The sequence below is a fragment of the Poecile atricapillus genome, chromosome 4, assembly GCF_030490865.1.
Source record: "Poecile atricapillus isolate bPoeAtr1 chromosome 4, bPoeAtr1.hap1, whole genome shotgun sequence".
Taxonomy (NCBI): Eukaryota; Metazoa; Chordata; class Aves; order Passeriformes; family Paridae; genus Poecile; species Poecile atricapillus.
Genome location: NC_081252.1, coordinates 67,115,156 through 67,141,212, shown reverse-complemented (window position 1 = coordinate 67,141,212; position 26,057 = coordinate 67,115,156). Strand labels below are relative to the sequence as shown.

The window sequence follows — 26,057 nt, the reverse complement described above, 5'->3', positions numbered from 1 at the left end:
CGGCTCCCCCTCACAAAGTGCCCACTTTCCCCCCCAGCTTGGTATTTTCAGCAAACTTCATCAGGATACACTTGATCCCATCCTCCAGATCACTTATGAAGGTATTGAACAGATGTGGGCCCAGTATTGCTCCCTGGGGGATCCCACTTGTCACAGGCTGCCAGTATGAAAAGGAGTTATTTACCACCATCCTCTGGCTGTGTCTGGGTAGCCCCATCCACTGTATGGACCACTTGTCTAGATCCTAATACATCCATTACTTTAGGAGGAGTCTCTGGGAAAACATATAGAAAAGCCTTGGAGACAATGTCTGTTGCTCACCCCACATCAGCTGAGCAGGTCATTGTGTTGTCAGAAGGTTATCAGGTTTGTCAAGAATGACTTGCCTTTGGTGAATCCCTGCTGGCTTTTCCCAATCATGTGCTTCATTTGACTTGTGATAGCCCCCAGGAGAATTTGTTCCCCAACTTTCCCAGGGAGTGGAGTAAAACTGACATACATGCCTGTAATTTCCTGGATCCTCCTTTAAGCCCTTCTTGTAGATGGGGTGACATTAGCCTTCTTCCAGTCTTCTGGGATGTCCCCTGGTACACAGCTTCTCCAAGATTATGGAGAGCATCCTTTTAATTACATCAGCCAGATCTCTTAAAACCCTTGGATGTGTAACATCAGGACCCATCAATTTGTAGGGGTCAGGCTCCTGTGATAGTTCACAGATAAGCTCTTCTTTCACTGACAGTGTCTGTCGGTGTTTGTATAAACCTGAATTTTTGTTCCCATGACATATGTCTCAAGGCGAAGACAGAGGTGAAGAATGTGTTGGGAATCTCTGCCTTTTCAGCATTATGGGTGACCAATTTGCCTCTGCTGCTTAACAGTGGGCCAGTATTTCCTTCTGTTTGTTGTTTATATACCCAAAGAACCCTTTCTTGTGTTTTTTGACCTCTCTGACCAATTTCAATTTGATCTGAGCTTTTGCTTTTGTAACTGCATCTGCCCACTCTGGCAATGCCCTTGTAGTTCTCCATGGGTTTTCCTTCTCTGGTATGGCTCATTTGGTTTTGAGCAGACTCAAAAGCTCACATTTAATCCAAGAGAATCTCTTATTCCACCTACTTCCCTTACTCTTAAAGAACATGAACCGGTTTTGTGCTTCCAGGAGAGCGTCCTAAAAAACTCACAGCACTCATAAGTTCCTTCATCCTCCATGGAAGCCTCACAGGGAATCTACCTTGGACATACCTTTAGGAATAACCTAAAACACTTAACTATATGTTGTTACCTTAGGGGTAAGTTCTGGATTGCTCTGCATCGCGAGGAAAAAGATGAATTGGTGCATACCATTAAAGGTATAAAATTTCCAACAGACTGAAATGTTGAGAAGCACTTATCACAGCTTGAGGAAGGCTTGTTTCACTGAGGGAAGGTATAGGAATATCAATTTTCTATGAACTGCAAAGTAAACATATTTAGAAAATTAATTAAAACTACTTAAAAAACTCTCCATGATCCTCATTCTTCTCCCTAGAGGTTTAACTATAATTTATCTTTAATTCAATATAATCAGATCAAATGCAATCTCTTTTATGAATGCATAAAACCTTGCCCATGTGAACTTATGTTAACTATAAAGCCTATGCTTTCTTTAAACTAGCATGAATAAGGTTTTATATTTTTTCCTTTTCATTTAACTTAACTTGGAACTTTACTAAATGAAGATTAAAATACCCCAGTATTAAATCTTTAACAAAACTAACTGTCCACATAGGATTTAAATCTGCAGCTCATTTATTTAAAGATTTAAGCATATTTAGAGCTAGTTCACATTGGTTAACATTCAGTAAAAAAAGAGACTGAATTTCACCACAGTTGAAACGGCATAATACAGATTATACCAGAGATGATGCACTTGTTTTGTCTCTCCTTGCTGCCATAAAGTACTTGTGATTTGGTTTGTGCATTCTCATGAGAATAATCCATGGCCTTATTTTAGGAAGCTGGTTAAAAAAGGAATACTGTACATTGAAGAACTTTATTTTTAAGCAGGCTTTCCTTCTGTAAGATTATCTGTATGTGTTCATTTGTGTGATGAACTCCATGCAACGTCCCACATGCATTGTGGCTTGCTTGCAGAAGGGTACCAGCATCTTCAGCTGACAGCCCTGTGCTGAGATGACAGGAACCAGCTACAGCTGTGCCTCTGAATCTCCTAGCTGGAGACACAGCAAAAGTCTTGTGATCTTCTCTTGCCCACTCCAAATGAAAAAGAAGTACTTTTGATGTGTAAGGTATTTGGTTTAAATCCACTATTAAGAAAAATACATCTTATGAAAAAGATGAAATTAGGATGCTATGCTAGGCAATAACTTGGAGGATGCCAGTTATCAAGGAAAGAATGTGAAAATGCTTTTGGAAGACCGGCCATAATCACCAGGACTTCAGCAGGAATGCCTGGGTCACCTGGTTCATGCAAGTCACAACAGATGTTGTAGCCTTAAAAAAATGAAAGAGGAAATAGGCTGCCACAGGCTGAAATAAATAATCCATCAACATTCAACTTTTACCACAGGACTGAAATTTTAATAGGAGGCAAGACCTTAACCTAGTTCTGAGAGGAGCTTAAGACACAATGGTAAAGATACTGAGAAGAACTCCACACATGCTATCAAGGCCAAAATGACTCTTAACAAATCAACTTTCATTTCAGAAGGTCATTTGGAATAACTGAAAGTCTATTCTTAGATGAAACCAAAGTTTTGGTGGACCACAAAAAAGTTTATCCTCTTCTGTGTAAGTATATCTCAGTGCATTTTATATGAGTTTTAATTACTGAAGTTATACTAATAATCATGATGTTTTTTATCTGGAACGCACAAGTATCTTCTGATTTATTTTTAAAAGCTATTTAGAATCTAGTGATGAGGTGGGGGAAGATTAAGTCAGTCTGAGCTAAAGTAGATTTGAGAGCCAGGGCAGAATCCTATCATTCTGTGTTATTAAGAATGGGTGCTGTTTGCACCAAAACCATCTTTGCCAAGGTGGACCTAAATGTCACTGCAGTTGTGCCATGCCTTGTCAGCTGAACTTCAGAAGAGATAACCACAAGCAAAGCTGTGTGTCTGACAGGTATCGTAAAGACAGATTGAACTTGGTCCAACAAGACTTTCTGTCCTCTCCAAAGTTCTGAGGTAAAAAGCTTGGATGAGAAAACGGAAAAATGCCTGGACTTGATTTTGCCACATACATACTGGAGCAAGGTAAAATGTGTTCTCTGATTCCTGGGTTAACTGCTGAGAGTAGAAGATCCCTCCTCCACTTTAATGCTGCATAGTTTGTCCTGGAGCCAGGGTCTTTTATCAGAGGAATTACGTTAAATAGGAATGTGCAAAGTTGATTTCTCTGTCTATCACTCATGTCACCTCTTCAGTGCCTCAGGCTCTTATTTTCACTGTTTCTTTTCATGTAATCATATGAGGGGCATTTTTAGACTGGCATTTGTACCTCATCACTTAGCAGATGTGCTTAGTGATAACTCAGCCAGCAGAGTACTCATGTGTCACCCTTGTTTGGTGCATGAACCTGTGAGTCACACTGGAAATGGCTTCAAAGAGGAAAAATGAAGGAGACAGGAGCAGACCACTGGAGGATATCATGCATGATCCTAATTTAGCTTGCTGTTCAGATGCAAGGACAGAGCTTGCTTGCTCTCTTATTATTGCAGAATAAGACAATAATGACTTATTTGGCATGGTACTCAGAGCCAAAAGGAATAACTCCCTGAGATATCTCTTTCCTTCTTCAGAACATGTAAATTCAGCTGCTGGATGATACAGATTTTTGAACCAGATGGAACTGAAGGCACTCTGCTTAAATGAGTCCAATGGGACAAGAGATATAGCTTCAATGGAGCCACAAAGCCACAGCAGGTTAATTAGTCAGGCAATTTTGAATTAGAAAATTAAAGCTTCAAGGCTTAAAGATAAAATAAACAAACAAGACCAACAATCTCTTCAAAGAGAAAAAAAAAAAGGACACTAGAACGTTTTTTTCATTTTGGTGTATGTGTTTTAACAATACTAGAAGCTGTCCATGACACAAGATGAAACAAAAAAATTTACACTCATTTAGGGTCAGCAAGGTATTTATCAGGAACTGAGGAATTTTGGGTCTAAACTCTTTGCCCACTAGAAATAGTGGGTAGAAGTTTCTGTGCTTTCACTGATAACAAGTAAGGCCAAACTCAATTCTTGGGTTTCCAATTCTTGACAGGGGTGTATTAATTATGCTTGTGTCCTTGAAGTAGATGTTTTAGTTCTACATATTAGGGTTCATTCAGCGCTGAATGTTTAACATGACATCAGCTTTAACAACATGTAGCCATAGTTAAGGAAAGAAAAATTTACATCAGTGAGCACTAATTTGTGTTTTCAGTTTTTGACTGCAGCAAAATATTTAATTTGAACTCTGTTAGTGAATTTGGGAAAATAAATACAGCACATTCTTATCTTAGGCTGCAATGCAGGATGTAACCAAAAGTAGGTATTCTGTTACCATCTGTTGAAACCATGGGGGGCAGTGTTCTTTATCTCTTCCATGATCCATCCTTCCTCCAGAGGGATATTTTCTGTTAATGGGCCATTGAGTCTCACTGCATGACTGATAAAATTACATCATCCCACTGTGAGATGCTCCACCCAGGGGGAGGAGCCAAGCATTCCTACCTGGATATAATTTGAGACTTGGAACACCACAGGAAGCCTTTCTCCACTGGATCCCAGAGGAGAGACCAGACCCTTCTATACCACCACTGGACCTTCAGAGGAAAACTACACCCTTCTACAGGATCACTGCTTCAACAGAACCACATCTGTCCAGGAGGACTGCAGCCACCATTTAATCGGACTGCTACCAACACCCTGAACAACAGGATGTCAGGTTGTATTCTGACTCCGTCAGTGGTTTGTTTTGTACTACTGCATTTTTATTTTAATATTCCTAATAAAGAACTGCTATTACTATTCCCATATCTTTGCCTGAGAGCCCCTTGATTTCAAAATCATAATAATTTGGGGAGGGGTGTGGGGGTGTGTGTGTGTGTGTTTACAATGTTTCCATTTCAAGGGGGTCTCCTGCCTTCCTTAGCAGACACCTCTCTTTTCAAACCAAGACAATTCTATTGTAGGGGAAGTAATTTGCTTAGGATATTAAACAAATATATTTATATTGTAGTGCTTTCCTAAGGCACATTCAGGACCATGGCCTAGTTGTGCCAGTTTTCACACACAAAAATTATTCCAGTTTACTATTTGAACCTTCAATTTTGCAAGTGGCACCATTCACATTTAAGAAGAAAACACAAAGGTTCACAAAAGAACCTTTTCACACAGAATCCATTTAAATATATTTTAATGTTTAATTAAATATCATAGTAGGTAAGGACACAATTACAAAGCCAAGTAGATGCAAAAGGATCAATCCTTTTAACCCTAAACAGGATTTGAGAGGAAATGTCCTCCATTGGCCAGTCAAGATTTAACAGGATCAGTATTCATCCCCATTTATTTCTACTACTTCACAGCTCCCTGTAAGAGTTTTTGTACATAAGCAAGCATGGATGGAAAACACCATCATCCAAACCAAAATGCATTTATACAAAAATATTTTCTTCCATTTCCCACTGCCAAGAGTGTCTCACACCAGGTAGAAAACTATGTTTGAAACAAAGGGAAACGTATTTCTAAATATTGGATGAACTAGTACACCAAGGTAGATCCTGATGGCTGTGTGTTCATGCAGTCCTCAATGTACAAAACATGATCTTGTTGACCCTTTGAACTGGCTGGTTACCAGGAGGACAAGCTTTTGGAATTAAAAAATAAGTTCTATAATAATGATTTTGTTCCCAACTATGTATTAACTGGCCAACAGGAGCTAACTACAATGTATATGATACGTAGTCTGCTGTTCAGAATAAAATCAACCTAGGAAAGCTGGAATAATGTTTGTAAACTTAACAAGCATTTGATACTGACAATCATGTACAATTTTATTACTTTAAACAGGTTGGAAACATTAAATGTTAAAAGTCATATTTATGTGAGGATTTTTCTGTATGTCTAAAAACCTTTTTGGAACAACCAACACTTCCATTCCTTTAACTAAGGTAATTAAAATCACAGACTTTGTGTCAGATGCTGGACTCTGTTTATTTTCTGACTTCTCATCTGGTGCTTGTGGCAGCAATAATCACACTCCATTACAGGATGCATTGTAAACCTCTCCAGATGAAGCCTGACAAGCTGTTTTGTGACAGCCACCCTTGGTGTGATTGAGATGTCTGTATGCCCAACATTAAGCTACTTAGCCTTATAAGCCACAGCTTTTCCAGCCCCAAAGCCACAAATCCCTATCACTTTGTTTCACACCCTTTCTTCCTTTATTGTCTCCAACAGTGGTGAAAACAGCAAGTTACAGCTGAGACCTTGTGTGGATTTTTGAGGGACCATTAATCACCTTGTTCCAGATTATAACATGAAGTCTTAATCACCATTTCCAAAAGTACTGAAGCAAAGCACTAAATTTATTCTGGATGAGTTGGATTTTTCTGACTGTAAGAGTGAGCAAACCTGTTGGCATGGCAGTCTTCAGTTCTCACTTCTTCCTTCCTGAGTATGACTTAAATAGGAAATTCTGCTGTAGTACAAAATAGACTTCTGTGAAGTCAGACTAATTACATGTTCCTGTGCTATTACAAAAGTGCAAGCAATTCTGTTTGCTATCACAAATACAAAAGGTTCAGATTATTTGGAAGGGGCAATCTGACATTGCCATGGAATAATTAGTTTATAGTTAGCAGATGCTGATGGCACTTTTCAACATTCCTCCTCTTCAAAGCAAAATAAAGCATAATTTCTGTGTATTAACTCCGTAAAGAAACAGTGGAACACCTGCAGTTACCTCTGTGGGATACTTATAATTCTACTTTACTTGTCACTTTCCAGGAGATTTTCTTCAGTTACAGCTGTTTACAAGGTCAGACTGAAATACATTGATAATTTTTCCATTATATAGGCAAGGAGGTTGTGCAAATCAGTCCTAGATCTCTTGGGGTAACATGGCAACAGAAGTAGTGGCAAAAGATATAAAGTCTTGACAACCTCATGTGGAAGCTGGAAATAATTGGGCTATTAAGGGATGGCAACCCCAACCAACCACTTTGATTTGTGGAACACAATTCTTTGCTTGTGACATCTTCCCAGTCAAAAGGATAAAGAATTACAGCTTCTTTGGGCAAACTTAAATCACTGGCCTATTATTTAAAATTACTGTACCTAACCGGAAAGAATTAACTGTGAGGTTTAAAATCAACCACTCAATTTTCTTCCTTACGTTTTGAATTTTTAGCCTCCCTAAGGACTTAATAATTACTTTTATGAGAAACAGTACATCTGAAGACATTCAGAAGTCTATTACACTGATCTGTGATGGTGTCTTCTGTGAGGATGAGAAAAAGACATAATGCTTATTTTATTTGGTTATTTTTAGTTTTCAGAAGCTTTTCCCATAAAATTGGATAAGAGAGGTAACAAAACTGGGATTTAGGTGAATCTGAAATGTCTCAGATCGGTAGAAATCTCCTTGGAATGGACAGACAAAGAAAAAAACAGCAGAATGAGAAGGCCAGAGTAGAGAAGCAGGATCCCTTTTTTCCAAAGAGCTTTTTCCTTTGCTCTGTGTTTTTGTTTTTCCTGAAGACTCTGGTATCGTATAAGCATTTCAGCTCAGGAAGGAACTATTAAGAAACAATTTCCTAGACTGGATAAGAATTAGATAAATTACTGAAGTTAAACCATTAAGCCACAGTAGTAAAATTTAGACATTATCTTACAGACATAACAGCAACAATGAGTTGTGGGATGGATATCCCGCTCTGGAGACTGGAGAAAAAAACCCAGCAAAACCCCAGAAAAAGGCGAGAGTTCTCCTTTAACTTGTGCCTGGTAGGTTCAATGTCACGTTTCCTGCACATAGAGAAATAAAATTAAGACCCCGCATACAAAGAATTTCTACAAGTATATGTTAACAAAGATGACATTCTTCTGCTAAGACCACAAAATCCTTTCAGGTTCTGTAGGAAAGTCAAAGAGATTTAGTTAATTCTTCCCTTTTTCTAACTCTTATATTCCTTATACATTTCTTAACTGGTGTTAACATTTCCCCCCCTCTTCCTATTTAAAATAAGGGCTACCAATGTTGCCCTTTTGAAGTCAAGAGGTGTCCCCGATGTATTTTGAGCACTTGCTGCCTGTGCCTCGTTCCATTCGGGTGGCAAAATTCCCCTTTCGCACACACGCTTTGCCCTTTAGGTGCTTAATTATGACCAAGTGCCTCACCTGCCTCCTCAGCCTCCCCGGATACAAGGCAGTGCCACGCTGCTCCCTCCCACCTGCCCCTTTACCTTGCGCGGGCTGTCTCATTTTATTCCCGGCCTTCAAAGGCGCGGCACACCTGTCTGAGGCAGCTCCGAGCGCCTCCCTGCCCCACCTGCGCTCCGAGCCGCGGCCCGTCAGTCCCTGCCCTCGCACCGTCCGGGGGTCCGGGCTGCGCTCTGGTTCCCGGACGTGCCGTGCCCGAGGCGTGAGGCCGAGGCCGAGCCTGGTCCCGCTCCCGGCCCGGTCCGGTCCCGCCCGGGGCCGCAGCCAGCCCCGTTCGAACGGCCGCCGCCAGCCCCGCGCCTGCGCGCTGCGCGCCCCGCCGGAGCCCAGGGCGAGGCGAGGCGGCTTGGAGAGACCAGCGAACTACGCGCCCCGTCATGCTCCACGCGGCCAGATCCCCACGGCCGGAGCGAGCGGGCCGCTCGCAGAGCACGCCGGGAGTTGTAGTCCTCCGGCGCGGGGTATTGTCTCTCCCCTTTCTCTGTCCGGGAACCCGACCGCCACCCCGCCGGGCGAGCGCGGTGACTGACAGCGCCGGGCAGCCAGTGGCCGCAGCGCCGTGCGGCCGAGCCCGGCGCCGTCTCCCCGGTGACCGGGGCAGCCGCTGCCTCGGCGGAGTAGCCGGAGTCCCGGGGGACAGAGGTGAGTGGGTCCGAGCGGGGCAGCGCCCACCGCAGCCCGCCCGGCTCTCCCATCCCCCTCGCCGCCGAGCGCCCGGCCCGGGACCCCGCTGGGATGCGGCGGCAGGAGCGGGGACGGCAGATGGACGGCGGGAGGGGGGCGAGGGGGGAGGGGAGCGTGGCGGCGGGGGCCGAGGGGAGGGAGGGGACAGACGGGAGCCCCTGGCCGCCCCTGTGTGCGCCCCTCGGGCTGCGGCGCTGCCCGCGACCCCCGGCGCGCAGCGCGGAGGGGGCGGCGGGTCCGCCCGCGGGGGGGGGGGGGGCGCGGGAGCTCCGCGCCCTCCCGTCTTTTACCGCTTGATTTTTCAAATCGTCCCTGCGGGCTCAGGTGCCGCTTCTCCCCTCCCCGCAGCTCCACCCCCCGGGAAGCGGCTGCCCCGGGAGCCGGGCAGTTAATGGGTAACCCCGCGGGGAGCTGCTCCAGCGGCGGGCCCGCCGCCCCCCGGGTAGCCCCCGGTGCCCGCGGGATGTCCCCGCGGGATGTCCCCGCACCCGCCGAGGGGCGCCGGGAGCCTCCCCCGGAGCGGGGCTGTAGAGCGGGTGTGCAGAGCTGCAGCCGTGCCCCTCCCGCTGCCCCGCAGAGCGCCCCGAGCCCATCCCGCCTGTCCCCGAGCCCATCCCGCCTGTCCCCGAGCCCATCCCGCCTGGCTGTCGCTGCTGCCGCCCCTCTGCAAGGCGTCCCAACAGATCTGGAACGAGTTTGCAAGAAAAGAAGGGGGGAAAAATGCATAACTGCCAACAAAACCTTTCCACCTTCTTAACTACAGCAAGTAAATTAGTCTGAATTGTAGGCGCATGACTGTCTGTACAATAGCTTTACAAAACTTAGTCTTTAGTTGCATGCGTCTTGTCAGACAAAACAGCAAATATCCTGTTTGTGTTCCTTACACTTCGTACGCTGTCTTCAGTGGGAGAAGAGTTATTACTAACAGCTTCTTTTTAGCCTGCTGTTACCAGTTACAGTCAGTATTTTTGAATGATCACACTAGGTAGACCTAAAGGAAACATAATGGTCTGTCTTGCCAATTATGAAGTGCTGATGAGATTTTTTTTTTTTTTTTTGTAAAAACATTGTCTTGCCCAAGTTCTCAAACAACTGGTAGTTGTCTTCTACAGGTTGTGCTGTTACATTTCTTGTGTAACTTGTCTCTAAACATGTACCACATTTGAATAGTTAGTGGAATTCAAATGTTATAGCTTCATTTGAGCTTTGTAGGGACTTGGCATCAGTTCTGCCTCAACAACTGGCATCGCAGAAGAGTCTTTTGCATTACTTCAAGACCTGTGTGAGGGATGAGGGAACAGTCTCCTCTGTGCACTTCCACTTTGCATACTTTATTCTCTTACAGTCCCACTATTGAAAAACAAAATGAAGCCAGACAGTGTCTCTGCACATTAACATGAATCCTGTGATGCTGAGTACCAGCTCATTTCCAGGGTTTTTTTGGGAGGTAGTGGTGGTCAGTCGTGTACTCGTGACCTTCACGGGCTCCCTTGCTGCCCTCTGTAACTGTGAAGTTACAATTTAACACGGACTGTAGCAGGAGTGTGCCTCCTGTTTCTGTTCTTTTTGTTGCTATGAGATAACAAGAGCAGAAGCAGGAAACAAACTACCTCTTTCCCCTGAAAATAAGCAAATGTATGTTCTCTTTGGAGCAGAGGGTTTGAAAATGACATGAAAAGCTAGCATGGATATGTAAAAGCATTTCATACAGAAATGCAGTGTTTGTGGGACACAGTACAACTCAACTGTAACTGGTATTTTTGGTGGTTTATACCCCACAAATAATTGATTCAAATTGTAGACCAGAATGTATGCTGGCAGAAAACTTGTATGTTTTGTTTTGCAGTTCTGTGTCAAAGCTGATGTGTATGGACAAATTATGTTACTTCACATACTCAGACATGTGTACATATTAGTGTTTTTGCCTGAAATGTTCCGTGAAATATTTTGTAGTTATAAAACTACAAAGCTTTATATCAGTGCAAATGAATTGGTGTTTTTGTTTCACTGGATATGCTACACATTTTGTAATTTATTACAGGAAAAGGATATTCAGACATGATTACTTTGGAACTGTGGAAGTTTGTGCCACTTCTGTTCCCTATCTCTTCAGCTCCAGGTTTCAAATCTACAAAGAAACGAGGAGAAAAGTTAGCAATTAGGTAACTTGATAATTTAGTTTTGAACTAGTCTAACAGTTTGACAATCAACTAATACCTGCTTATGAGAAACACTATTTTCATAGTTTTCCTATTTTCCTGCCATGCCATTATTGAAGTAAAACATATTTGGGTGCTGAGGGTTCTTGCAGAAGAGATACACTTTTCCTTTGTCTTGAGGTTTCCTATATAAATTTAATGATCTGTTTTTTTGTCCTGGGTGTAATTAGCATAAAAATTGCACAGTAATATTCAGATACTGAGGGAGGGAAGAAGTGATCTAGTGAAGTAATACAGTTTTTCTTTGGTTTTTTTTTTTTGTTTGTTTTTTTTTTTTTGTTTTTTTTTGTTTTTTTAGTGTATAGACACATTAATAGCAAAAACTCTTTAATGTTTAATTAGGTCCTAACTTTGCATCTAAAACTTTTCACAAATATATTAATAGCTGAAAGTCTTCACACCTCTGGAACATCATTATTAGAGAGAAGTAACATGTTAGCAGCCTGCTGTTTTGTTTTTATAATTGTCTGGTTTTTGAATGACATTTCATTATCAGTGGATATCATCTACAGTAAATGCTTGATGTGTAAGGGTCATGGGTTAGGAAGGCAAGTAGGTAAATTGACTTGTGAACAGACTTCAAATGAAAAGCACTCTAAGCAAATGCAGAATTGTGAGGTAAGACAGCATTGGGGTTTATCTCTTCCCAAGAGCAGCCTAACTACATTTTCATTGTGTGTTTTTTTTATAGTGGCATTTAGGATATTGTTTTATAAATTAGAGAGATAGCTGTGAAAAATCTGTTTTTTCTTATCATCCGCCTCGACATTACAATATTGAATCTTAAGTTTTTTAGTAATATCTGCTCTTTATTTTTAAAAGGAGGTTATATATAATCTCATACTCTCTTAATTGTTTCCTCTTGCAAGCCAGTAGCACAATTTCAGGAGGGAGATGCTATTGGGCTTTATGGTGACCAGGTTAACAACACAGATTCTGAGGGTACCCAGGGATCACATTAGGCTATTCTCCAGACAGCTGAGAATAGAAATATTCACTATAAGGCAAATTAGAACATGGTATATATTCATGCTCCAAGGTAGAAGCTTTTTATTTACTGTTGGGAATTGGTTGGTTCTATTTTTATTTTTTTTTTGAGAACTATATCTTCAAATATTTAATGATTATTCTCAAAAAGTACTAGACCTAATTAGAGATAGCTGAATGCACAGTGACCTCTTGGTTACTAAGTTTAGCCCCATCAGGAAAGGGTCAAACTGCATTTAAAATATGAGACTGGATGCAAGTTGATGAGCTTTCTTATAACAGCGTAAGAGTTAAGTTTGGTTAAATGTTTGCAAAGTACTTCTTATGATTTCCATTTAAAGGTTAAGTGGGAAGTTTCATTACTTCTTAAAGCCAAGGTGTTTTGTTGTTTTTTTTTTTTTGTCTGAAAAATATTGTTAATGAAGCTGGATAATTGCTATATTAAAACAATTTGCAAAAACCATACTACACTGAATAGTCACAGCTGCACCATGGAGACATAAAAACCTGATGTCCCTTTGTTCAAAAAAATAAAAACTAAACCTCCCAAAAGTAAAGCCAACTGGATGTCTTCTGGTATCTTGAAATCTGTCCTATTTTGGGTTTGGAATGGTCCTGTGGGAATTACATCCTTCAGTTGAGTATTTAGCAGAATCTTTGAGAAACACCAGTGTTTTCTTAAATTTGGTAATCAAGGAGCTTGTATGTAGATAAGTAGTTAAGACTATCATCCTAAATTGTATTTTAGTTTTGGTTTGATTTATAATTGGTAAAACTTTTGAGGTAATTGCCTTGTTTGTTCTAACCCAGGGAGGAATATTGTGAAATTAGTGTGCTGTGGATTTTATCACATTCTGAGTGTGGGTTCTTTTGTTCTTTCTGTAGCTGAGAGCAATGTCAGTAGGATTTCTTGGTCATTTTTTGTCCATGCAAGTAGTGGGTGGGACACCATTATTTTAGCACTTTAGATACAATAAAAACATGTGTTGTCTCTGTGTGTATGTGTATTTATATCTTGATGTGAATGTATTTATCTAAAATGTTGCCTGCATTTTGCCCACATATGCAAGATACTCGCTTTCAAGTACTTTATACTCTTTAAGGATGTTACAATGTGACTGAGTTAAGAATAAGCCTGTGGCCCAACTCAGAGCAATTATTGTCAGTTTAGTTCTCACTTGCTCAGATGGAGTTTATTGCAATTTTGTGTAGCTGTAGTCCCATGGTTATTTCTGTCAGTCATGCTCCAGACCTGTGGAAGTGAGGGTTCATATTGCTTAACTTTTGAAACTATCTCCTTGCTGCGCAAGTTGTCATTTCTTTTTTCTTTTTCTTTTTTTTTTGTGTTAGTCATTTGCATGCATTTTAACCTGCTTAGTGTAGGAAACCTCTGTAAAACAATGCAATTTGCCCAACACATCCAGACTTCTGTGCTGACACCAAAATTTAGTGAAATATTCTACTTCTTGCTGTTCATACAAAGCTGCTATATGTTAATTGTAAAGTCATGACAAGATTAATACTGGCAGCATGTGTCTTTTTCACTCCTTTTTGTTTTATTGTTTTTTTTTTTTTTTTAGAGTTTAAGATAAACTAAAACACATGGATGTTGGAATGATGGTCTGAAATGCATTTTTACAGTGTTTGCTATCTGACAAATTGTTTTGAGTAGATTAATTGATGGATTTAACAGTAAATGCGATCTTGGATCCCTCTGGTCTGATACATGACTGAATGCCCACTTGTCATTGCATATGTGAGTGAAATGTATGTAAGGAAGTTGAAGTCTGAGATACTTTAAGCTGCTTTTACAGTCAGTGGAGAGATACAGACAACTCTAGGGGTAATTAATGTCTTTTATGTGATACATGTGGTACCTGTTTCTGTACACTGAGTGTAAAGGGGGTGAGGTGTAGCTGAGTGGATGAGCATGAGTGCTCATTTTTATTTTGCTGGAAAGGATGTAGGAGCTTAAATAAAGATTTTCTCTATGCTGTAAAACACAGTGATGGTACAATGGTGCAGTAAGCCAGAAAGGTAACTGAAGAGTAGACAATGTGGGGGAGCTGGGGAAGACATAACATGTTTAGTATAAAAAACACTGACTGTACATCAAAAGACTTGGATCCTGTTCTTTGCCATTCTGTCATGTTGTCTTTTTGGACAGCCACTTTATTTGCATCTGCAGCTCCTTTCTCATCACTAAAATTAACACTCTGGTACCTGTTCTTTTCAAACTCTTTTGAGTGTTTTGTTAATTGTCTGGCAACAGTTTTTGGTAGAGTTCACCAGCAATTTTTTCTCAACAGTAAAGGGAATACTGGGTGCTAAACCACCTGAAATATGATGAGAATAAAGATGTCCTTTCTTTCTTTCTTTAGATCTTCATCAGATGGAGTGATACTCTTGAAACATGACAAAAAACTGGACTAAATGAAAGTTTTCCTATTTTAGGAAAAAAACTCCAAAATGTACAGAGCAGGAGAAACAGTCAAACGTCGACTCAACATGCATGCTCCTCCACGGATAAGAAGCGTGGAAGTTGCTCGAGGAAGAGCAGGTTATGGGTTTACCCTTTCTGGACAAGCTCCTTGTGTTCTTAGTTGTGTGATGAAAGGAAGCCCTGCAGATTATGTTGGGCTTAAAGCAGGAGATCAGATATTTGCGGTTAATGAAATCAATGTGAAAAAAGCCTCTCATGAAGATGTGGTGAAACTTATAGGGAAATGTTCTGGAGTCCTGCACATGGTCATTGCTGAAGGGATTAGTCATATGGATTCATGTTCAAGCGATGAAGAAGTTGGTTTTTATGATGGGAAGGGGTGGCTGAAACCCAAACCTGACTCTAAAGCTCTGGGTATAAACAGAGCAGAGAAAGTTGTTGAAGAAATGCAGTCTGGTGGCATTTTTAACATGATCTTTGAGAATCCTGCTCTTTGTGCTGGTAACTCAGATAATTCTGCACCAAAGCAAAGATCATTTTCAGTTTCTGCTGCTATGAAATTTGAAACTGGCAATGAAAGTGTAAGCAATCCAAACCTACTGTCAAAGGAAGATATAGCCAAAGTTCTGAATGATGATTCAGTTTTTAGAGTTGGACTGGAGAGTGTGGAAGACTTTGGATTAGATGCAAGCATTTTGAATGTTGCCATGATTGTAGGTTACTTAGGCTCCATTGAACTTCCTTCAACAACTGCAAATTTGGAAACTGAGAGTTTGCAGGCCATTCGTGGGTGCATGAGACGTCTGCGGGCAGAGCAAAAAATCCATTCCCTGGTGATGATGAAGATAATGCATGACTGTATTCAGCTCTGCAGTGACAAATCGGGTGTTGTGGCAGAATATCCTGCAGAGAAACTGGCATTCAGTGCTGTTTGCCCGGACGATAGAAGATTCTTTGGACTAGTTACAATGCAGACAAATGATGATGCAAGCTTGGCTCAGGAAGATGAAGGGGTCCTGAGGACATCTTGCCATGTTTTTATGGTGGATCCTGAATTATTTCATCATAAAATTCACCAGGGTATAGCAAGACGTTTTGGACTGGAATGTACAGCGGATCCAGACACAAATGGCTGTCTGGAGTTTCCAACATCATCTCTACCTGTCCTACAGTTTATTTCTGTCCTGTACAGGGATATGGGGGAATTGATCGAGGGAATGCGTGCGAGGGCTTTCCTTGATGGTGATGCAGATGCTCATCAGAATAACAGTACGAGCAGTAACAGTGATAGTGGAATTGGAAATTTCAATCAAGAAGAAAAGAATAATAGAGTTCTGGTGGTTGATTTAGGGACCAATCCAAGTAAACACATTCCCAGCAGCATATGGGAAAATCCAGTAGGAAGGGGACAAAATCAGCCTGCTTCCCATTGGAATGGCTTCTGTCATGAACAAGAGGGAAACATCCCTTTAGAAGGAATTCAGAATGATAAATCCCAAAACGTGAGCAAACACTTGAGCCCTTCTGCTCGTATTGAAGTTCCATTGGTTTCCTCCCGAAATTCAGTACCTCCATCAAAGAAAAACGCTGCAGGCACGGGCAATCAGAGGTGGCTGCCTGTGCACGTTTTACAGGAGTGGCAGCATGGAAATGCCAGTGACCAGGAGTCGTACACTGACTCCACGGATGGCTGGTCGAGTGTCAACTGTGGGACCCTTCCCCCACCAATGAGTAAGATTCCAGCTGACAGATACAGAGTCGATGGCAGCTTTGGTCAGCCTCAGCTAAAATCACACAAAAGTGAATGGTCCAAGAAGATGTTCTGCATTCAGAACAAATTCGGCCCTCCACACAGTATCAGGAAATCTAAAGAAGATAAAAAGGTAAGAATATGTTGGTGTTGGTTCTTAACAGTATCAAAAAACCCCACACCCAAACCCATCTGCCTATAGTACTTTTACACAGTAGTATTTGCATATTAAAATTTAAATGTGTATTATAATAATATAGAATTAATAATAATATATAATAATACAATTAATATGTATTATAATTATATATTACAAAATTTCAGATGAAGAAAATAATACGTTTCTCTCTCGTCTGCAGAGGCATTGCATATTCCTCTTTAATTGAGTGCAGCTCTGGAGTTGTACTTCTGCTGGAAGTGTTGTCTGTTACAGCTTTCTCACTTTTCTTCTTGTCTCTTCATTGTTTCCAAATGGTTCAGTGGCACTGAAATAAAAAGGAGGCATGGCATTTTAGCAACTTCAGTTTCTTCTGACCTTCAGCTGCAAAAGAATGGAAACAGTCTGCATCTTTAGTCTGGTTCCTTTTTGTAGAAGTTTTGTAGAAGGCTGACTTGCAAATGTTGTTATTTTAGTGGCCTCTATTTTTATAGAGACGTAGTCTAATTATTAGTCAAAAACATGGATTATGCACTTTTAACTGAATAAAACTGTTTTATTACAAAACTTCAGCAAAACTCTCAATACAACTAGCATTAAAAGCTGACATGAAAACCTGGTAGTGGTAGGTCACAAATCTAACATGTTGCCAGCAAGCCTGTAATTCAAATTTTATTCCAAACTACTATTTCCTCTTGTTTTGTCTACTATTAGACAAAATGAGGAGACCTAAAAAAACAAAAAAAGGTGTGGGAAGAATATTCAGCATGATTACATACCCTTTGTGACACATATTTTGCTGTTGAAGGAACTAATCTCAGGGGAGTCTGTTGTTGATAACTGGAATTCTAGAAAGTGGAGGCCATTGTTCTGATACTGAAAGGATCAGGAGCAGTTTTGTATCTCAAATGTTTGCTGACTCTAGGGAAAGACAGACTCTTGTACTCCAAATTAGCCTTTGGGAAGCTTTGTTATTCCATGCTTATATTAGTGTTCACCTTAACAATACACTAGTGTATAACTTATATATATACTAGATTTTTTTTTTTTTTACACACAAAAAGCATACAAAAGGCTGTACATGAAAGTTTTATTTATTACTTATATGATTGCTTCATTGATAGGTTGCAGAACTTCAGAACATTTTGGTTTTGGTATGGGAAGAGGAATTATTTTTATTGCTTTTCTTGCACTGCAAAGCAAGCAACTTTTGTGTAGGTTCTATTGTATGTTTTTTGTGCTGAAAATAAAAAGAAATAAACTAGTATATATAATAGCTATACACTAGTGTATTGTTAAGGTGAACATTGCTACAGGCAGCAATGTTTTCCAGACCCACAATAAAATTAAATTTCAAGTGTTCTTAAATACAAGGTAATTCACACTTTCAAAAGCCAAACAGAAACACTAAATTTGTAAACATTGCCCACCCAAACCACTTAAGACTCAATTCTGTCTGCTGCCCTGAAGTCTGTGTGCTTCATGATCTCTTTGCTGATGGACCAAGGAAAAGGCCTCTTTGTGTGCAGCACCTGGTGCAGGTGCATGGTGGATGCTGGTCCCCAGTGCTGCACTGGATGCTGCTGAAATTCCTTCGGGGTCTCTGCAATAAGTTGGTGTTTGCAGTGTTATCCTTGATAGTAATATGGATTGGATATTTTTCAGAAACACTTATTCCAGGGAAGTCAAGAATATAGTAATTAAAATCTCATAGAAAATTTTACACTTTGAGATGAAAGATGTTCTATATGTGGGTAAAGAGTAATATTTCACCTACTGCATCACTCAGATCAGCATAAACCAGCACTAAGTATCTCAATCTTCCATTTTAAATCTATTTGATAATAAAATAGGCATCTGTTCTTTGATTAATAACAAATTTGTTTGCAAGACACATTTAAAATGTTCCTACATGGCTTTAGTATTTCATCTCTTCATTAAGGCTACAGACCCTCTTTTGCATTTTAATTTAACTTTTCAGTATTATTGAAGGCTGTTGAAACTGATGAGAAAAGCTCATAAAGATTATTTGGAGTAATTCACAGAGATGAAGTTGTACAATGTTCTCATCTTAAATCTTTCATGAAAATAATCAGGGGATCTCGTTACTAATGATAGCTCTGTACTTCAGGTACTGCAGAAACAGGGAAAATCTGTATTTGCATCTTAGAGTCCTAGTTCATTTTCATAAAAATGGAATTTAGACTTTCTTTTTACTTTGCATGAAGGGACAAGGTAAAACTGCCCATTCCAAACCATTATTCAGGTGGGTTAGCTCCTGTGTTCTAGAAAATTACATGCTCTCAGTTTCCTGTGGCCTTTTTAAGTGGTAAGGACTTATTTTACACAGCTTGCTCAGACTCATTCCAGTCACAGAATGAAGTGTATAAAGTGGCCACATAGGATTACATTCATATTTTTACAACCTGGTGGCTGAGTCCAGGTCCTCATTTGGCAGAACAGTACTTAAATTGCATTTAATTCTTTTGCATCAATACTGAAGGTAAAACATCCTATGAGTGGGAATGTAGAAGCCACTAGAGGGAGAAAAGCTTACCAAAGCTCAAGATTCTTGTGATGGATTCTGTACTTCCATATTAAACACTGTCATCCTTGGAATTTTCCTTACACATGAGTTCCTGGATGCAATTCTGCACTAGTAGAGCTGCTGTGCAGATAAACAGTGATGATCACAGCATGCAATTCTGAAAAATATGCTGTACTGTACAATGCTAGTGGGGGGTAAGATGGGCATAAACTACTTCCAGATTTTATAGCTGCACTTACAAAACGTTTGTGAATTGTACAGCATGCAAGAGCAGATGTGAGAAAGTGTTGGTGAACATCTCTGTTTAAAATTGCACTTTCAGAAGTGAGCCTGGGAAGTGTTTCTTGTGAATAGGAATAGATGTGGCATTTCAGACATCAGGTTACGAGCAGACAAATTGATTTTTTGAGCTTTGTTTTCCCTTTAGTGATGATATTTTCAGCTCACAGACTAGAACTGTGATTAATTTTGTGATAATTGGCAAACCCACTTTTAAAATATTAATTTTCTTTGTACTGCTATAAAGCATTTTAAAATTCAACAAAAGTGTGAATCATATAAAATAGTTAAAAATGCCTAATTTTGTTGTTAATGAGGTTTCTTGTTTTCTTTAAAATGTTATAATTATGAATTATCTCCTAATTTCTGAACACATACTTTCACGATTGCTGTATATTTTTTTTTTTCGAAAACCTTTTAAAAATGTTTCTGTGCATGGCGAGAGGAGAACTAAATCAGGGAGATTTTGGTTCTAGTCTACCTCTTTTGACTGAGACTTGCTGGAAGATATCTCTGGCCCTGTGCACCTCTCATATTGTTCCCTGTACTGAACTTCACATTTCTGGTGTTTCTTATCACATTAACAGATTTCTATTGAAGCACCTAATGAGAATTTTTTGGTTGTATCCATGTCTTCTGTAGGTCTTAGATGAAAACAAGCAGGGAGAGGCCTGATGATGTTGCTGAAATTTACTGAAAAGGCAGGTCATGGAAGGCAAGGTGCCTTTCAACCCAAGAATAACTAAGGAAGATTTCCAGCCACAAGAAGCTTTTAAATTTCTCTAAGATTGATGCTGAGTAGATGAGATCTGTGACACCAACATGAGTAGCCTGGTTGTGGTGCCAGTGGGAATGGAATAATTCCTGCTTTTTTGTTTGTAATTGCAGTTGCACTGTCCTGCCTTTGCTGTTGCATTGCTCTTTCCACCTTCTTTAGCATCCCACTAAGTTCCAGTCACTTACCTGCTCGCTCCTCTGCATGATTTTTGGGTGACGCAAATGAAAAGCACCATAAGCAATATGAAAACATCAGGGGATGTTAGAATTGGCAAGGGACTGAAGAAATTGCTGAACAGGGAAGCATTCCTTTCCCTCTAGACTAAATTAATATAAATACGTTTGATTTTGTCCAACCCTCACTCTCTGTTTTCAGGCTAGTGCCTGGCCAAAAATATGTCTACCCATTACTGTTTTAAATTAAGTTTTACTGGGAAAATACTCATTTTTCCACTGGAAAGCTTCATAGCAGTCAGTTTAGTCTTCGAGTTCTCTCTCCATAAGGACAGAATCCTAGGCATTGTCCTCTCACCATTCTCTTCTTAGAAAAAGTCTTTTTTAATAGCGTGGCAGTGAGTACAAAATTGAAGATCAGAGGAGGTTTTATAACCTGACATTGATAACTGGCATTTGGGTCCTAGTTTTATTCTAACTGAATATGACAGATCTATTGAAATGTAATTAAAAAGTTTTTACAATTTTGGGTATTGGCTTTTAGAAATCCTTTACTCTTTCACACTTATTGTACTTCTGTCTTGATCACATTATTGTTTATGTTGATGAAAAGTGTGAATTTATAGTTGGATCCTATTTGTAGATCTTAGAGGAAGACAAAATAGAAAATCTTATTTTATGAGACTCACTGGAGAATCGTATTGCAAATGTGTATTTTTTTAAAACAATAAAATATATCAACTGCTTGGTAACCTTCATAATTTAAGCTCCTGAAAATATTGTAAAAATGTAGAAGAGAGAAGAAAGGTAAGCAGTACTATGGGGTTGACTAAAGCATCTTTCCTTGCTCACCTAGTTTATGGGCAACTATTATTGTTCCTCTGTTTTGATTAGAAATTTAACTGTAACTATTTCAGAGTTGTCTGTTTCCAAAGCAAGTGTTCCTGAAAAAGATATGCTGTCCAAGATACAAATGAATTTTTAAATTTGAATTTTTATTTCTTTTGTGGTGAAAATCTGTAATTTGTTTCAGATTCAAGAACTGCAGTTTTTTACTGTTGGTAACTGGATGGTGAGCTAACTGCAAAGCAGATATTTTAGATGCAGAGACAATGTTGGCAAAGCTTTGTGGTTCCCATATTTGTTTTTTTGTTGTATAATTACATGTTTTTTTCCCTTTCCTTTAGAATTCTGTTTGCTCACTAGCTTAAATTGCTCCATCACAGCTGTTTTTAAAGCAGAATTAATGGCAGCTGGAGTGCTATACTTATTCAGTATGATTTAATATTAACTTTTGGATTTATAGGCTTTGATCTGATTTGAGATCTACCTATATACCTTAAAGAGAACTCAAGAAAAATCCCTAACACCAAGCTAGATCTGAGAATGTGCTTTTGTGAATTAATCTGCAAAGGGGCAGATAATCTGTAAGAAATAGCTCCTCTGATTTTTGCATAGAGAAAATGAAAAGCAATTAAATATTTAGTAATTCCATGCAGCCTTTTCATATGAATTGTAATCTCCTAAAATTATTTTTAAAATGGTTCTAGGATCTCTCAAAGTGCATAAAAAGCCCAAATAATGCTGGCTGTGTTTCTTTGAAAGAGAAATGAGATAAAATCTGGACAGTAAACGTCTGTAGAGTGAGGCTGATTTTTGTGAAATATCTTCATTTCAAATTTGTGTACTAGAGAGAAAATGGCATGGAAAAAATGATTAACACAGAATGAATTGAAATAATGAAAAATGGCTTAATATTTATATTTTAAACATAAAAGCTTTGAGTTGGGAGATTATAAAGTTATTGTCTGTACTAAGAAAGATCTGAATTCCTTACAGTTGAGAAGATTTAGAAGAGAAAAGGAGTTGTAAAATACCAGTTTTTCACTGGACAAGAAATAGAGCCCTGTGAAATAAAAATCTTTAATTAACAAAAATAAATATGGAATTGCTAAAGCTTATATGAACTTGTACTTTTGGCATTCCTGATATCACTTGACTTTTATATTCTGCAGTTTAATAGTGTGGAAAGAAAACACCATATTATTGTGCTTTCTGTATAGTTTCATTTCATACCTGCTAGTATTTGTCCTGAGAAATACTAAGAATGTTTCTCTCTACTTTCTCTTAGTGATATTGTTTTTGTTTTAAACCTCAATCACCAATCACTTACTTTCCAATCAGAAGTCAGCTTAATCTTATTCTGTCCAAAAGTTTTTTCATAATTGAAATATAATTGGTTTCTATAATATTATTTTTGAGCTGGGTTAGCAGAGTTATAAGCAGTTTTAAAAATATGTGGACAGACAATTTATTCATAAGTCTTATTTCTTGGTTTTTTGGTTTTTTTTCTTTTATGATGATTTCTGGTCAGAATTTTGATTGTTACTGGTTATTTGGCTATACTGAATTAATGTTTCCAGCTAATGCCTATCTAATGTTCAAGATGATTTGAAAATAGTTATGTTGTTTTTTTGTATTTTTCTTCACATTTTCCCCTAGTGTAGTAAGGACTTTCTGTTCCTCTGCAATTTCCAGCTATCAGGCTTCCAACTTATAGAAGATACTTTTATCTGGTTATACTGAGAAAAGGATCTTGCTTTTGCATAAATATGCATAAATAACATGAATAGCATCAGCATTTATTGTTTTGGGTTTTTTTCCCTTTCTTTATAAGGGATTAGGATAGTACTGAAGTGTAGATGAATCAGTGTTTTATGCCTAATTTCCTTAGTACAGGAGACAAGCATTAAATTTCATTTATTTGGATGTTCATGTCAGGACAGTCTCTTTTCTGTCTTCCTGGAGTCCAATAGATCTTACATGAATTTTTGCAACATTCTTCATTGTGTCATGGGCCAAACTGGCATTTAAAATGGCATTGTAATGGTTAGAAGGGAGTGAAATGTGTCATTATCATCTGATCAGTAAAGTATTCTTAAAAGTCATCATCAAATCTGTTGATCAGCACTGGTGAATATAACATTTGAATTCTTTGTCATCCTGGTGTATCCCAACCAAAAAACCTCCAAAAAATTACAGGAATTGCAGTGTAATTAAAGGCTGCAGAAAAGCTGACAGCAGAGTTTAAATGATGATAGACCTTTTTAAATTAACCCTCTGTAATCTAATTGGGTTTTGTGAGGTGCTGTCCCTCCATGATGAGGACACAAGTGCAGGGCAGCCTGAAGGGTGCCACTTCATTCTGGTTTTGTCTGTAGCACCTGGAGCCCCCTGTGCCAGCACAGACACCTGTACCCCAGGGTTTGCTGCTTCCTGGCATGGCACCACAGCCACTTCTGCTCCCAGCTCCCCCTAGATTCCTTCATCTCTTTCAGAACACCACAAGTCCTCACCCAGCATACCCCATATTTCAATCTATCCTGTTCTCAGGCCCCACAGACCCTCCTTTTACAAGAATTGTGAATTTCACTGTCAGTTTTGGGTGGGGAGCTGGTGATGCTGGCAGCTGGGATGAGGGACAGAGAGGCTCCAGCTGGGCAGTCAGTCAGGAGAGTGGATGCTTGGGGTGGGAGTGGACAAGGCAGGAACACAAAGCCACACAGTCCAGATCAGGATTTGAGACTAATATTGATGGCAGAATAATATTTGCATCAGCTGCTTTTTTTCTGTGATTCTTTCACTATTTTTTGAGATTTTGTGTGCTTTGTTGGCATTCCTGTGGCATCCCTGTTTCCCATCCCTTTTCAAAAAGGTCTAAATCAGCAGCTTTCTTTCTGAAGTCTTAAACCTGCATTCTTTTTAAAGATGAACTGCCAATCTAGACTGGCCCTTCTGCAGAGGGGCTCAACAGACATGATTAAATTTGGCAGATTTTGAATATTCGCAGAGGTTTCAAATTATATGGTCAGTGTATCTGGGTTCCAAACTGCTACACATTTCATGATACAAAGTCACAGAATCAAACCTAAAAACAGTGGGAGGTTATAAAAGCATCAGTAGCTGGAAATAGGACAAATTAAAATTTGGTAATTTTATAGTTAGTATGGTTAAGTTCTGTGACACATAGAAAGTGCAAAATTCTGTTGAGCTTCTTAATTAGTTGAGCTCGTTAAATTGAGGCGAGCAGTTCTGTGTGGCCATTCTAGCATGTATGTGGTCCTTTTGTATTCTCTTAAGTTGCCAGGACATAGGGTATTGTACTTGTTCTACCTGAACAGGAGGAAAAACATTTTCTATGAAAATAAATGCAAGCTGGTAATGATATTTTTGTCTTAGAGCTCCTAGAACTTTGTTCATCACATTTAGTTACTTTTTTATGCTTTTTTTAATCAAACGTTTAATCTTTTAAAACTATTGCACTCAAATTTTGTGAGATTAAGTTTTGTTGTGAAACAGTTTTGAAAGCATAGTTCTATAAATGTAGATGATCAGGCTTGTCAGTGCTTTTAAAACATTTTCAATTAGCTTCCCTTCTTATATTTTTCCTTTCTTTCTTGCTGCTCTTCCACAGAGCAGGCAAAATCTCTGTCCCATTAGATTTAGTCCCGTTAGTTTCCTCTCAAGATCACAAACTGTAATGTGTTTTCCATGGAAAGTTGTAAATTTGCTGGAAGCTGGCCTAAAGCCTCACTGTTTTTCTTTCTCCTTTTCTCCCCTTTCTGGATTCCTGCTGCCAGCTCACAGTATTTTTTTGTTGTCAGGGATGCCTGAACTCCTAACAAAAATTTCCCCCTTCCTTAGTCTCTTGTACTCCAATAGCTGCCTGTCTCCTTCCTTGCTAACCCCTGCACCTTCAGCTTTAGTACTGGTACCAGAGAAATTTATTAGTAATATCCAGACAATAACTGTAGAGAGGCACAAAGACTATTTAGCACAAAATGGAAAATTCAGGTTGTTGTATATGATGGTTTGTTACAAAGTTATGATACTATAAATATAGATCTAACATATAAATATACATATATAAATATAAGTAGTTATAAGTGCATTTGCTGGAATATGAAGGAGCACGGTATTGTTATAGCTGGGAATTCCTTTAAGTTAATTGAAGATGTTTTCTGAAGGTGTTTGGTTTCTTTGTGTTCTGAATAATTGATCAGGTTTCATGACTTCTGTGCACTCAGGCTCCAGGTTTCAGTCACATATTGGCTGTCATAGTTTCACGTTGCATTTCTTTGGTAGTTGTAGCTTAACAGAGTTCCTGTCGTGCTCAGGCTGGAGCTGGCAGTGAATATCATGAGTTGTGCTGGCATGACTGTCTGTGGATCTGCCTTAGAAACAGGATTATTTCGTTTTGTAAACTCTCATCCGCTGTTAGTGGAGATGAGGGCACAGCCTGCTGCAATTTCTGAGCTTGCAGGAGTGGTCAGAGGTACATACAAAACCCTTGAGCTGCCACAGCCGCCAAAATTCTTACATGGAACTGCTGCCTAACTTGTTTATCAGTTAAAAATTCTTTTAAGAGCCCATCCTTTTTTGTTCTATCTTTAAATAATTAGAGTTGTGAAAATCATCTTGGAACCTTTTTGTTCTTTCTGTCTGCTTGCAGTCTGACATGAGTCACATCCTTCCTCACTCCCTCTGCCTTGTTAATACATGAAGTACAACGCTTTCCACTTTCTCATTTGTACTTTTCTTGTA

General features: G+C 39.5%; 1 protein-coding gene across 5 annotated transcripts in view; it reads left to right on the top strand.

Annotated features, from left to right (window-relative positions):
- The first annotated feature begins 8,940 nt into the window (after nt 1-8,940).
- Nucleotides 8,941-26,057, top strand: part of RGS12 (regulator of G protein signaling 12) — an 84,391-nt gene continuing 67,274 nt past the window's right edge. For all 5 annotated transcript variants that reach the window (XM_058838319.1, XM_058838318.1, XM_058838317.1 and 2 more), the window contains exons 1-2: nt 8,941-9,077; nt 14,707-16,651. In XM_058838319.1, the coding sequence (XP_058694302.1) occupies nt 14,795-16,651 (1,857 nt within the window). In that variant the 5' untranslated portion in view covers nt 8,941-9,077; nt 14,707-14,794. The remainder of the gene's footprint in view (nt 9,078-14,706; nt 16,652-26,057) is intronic.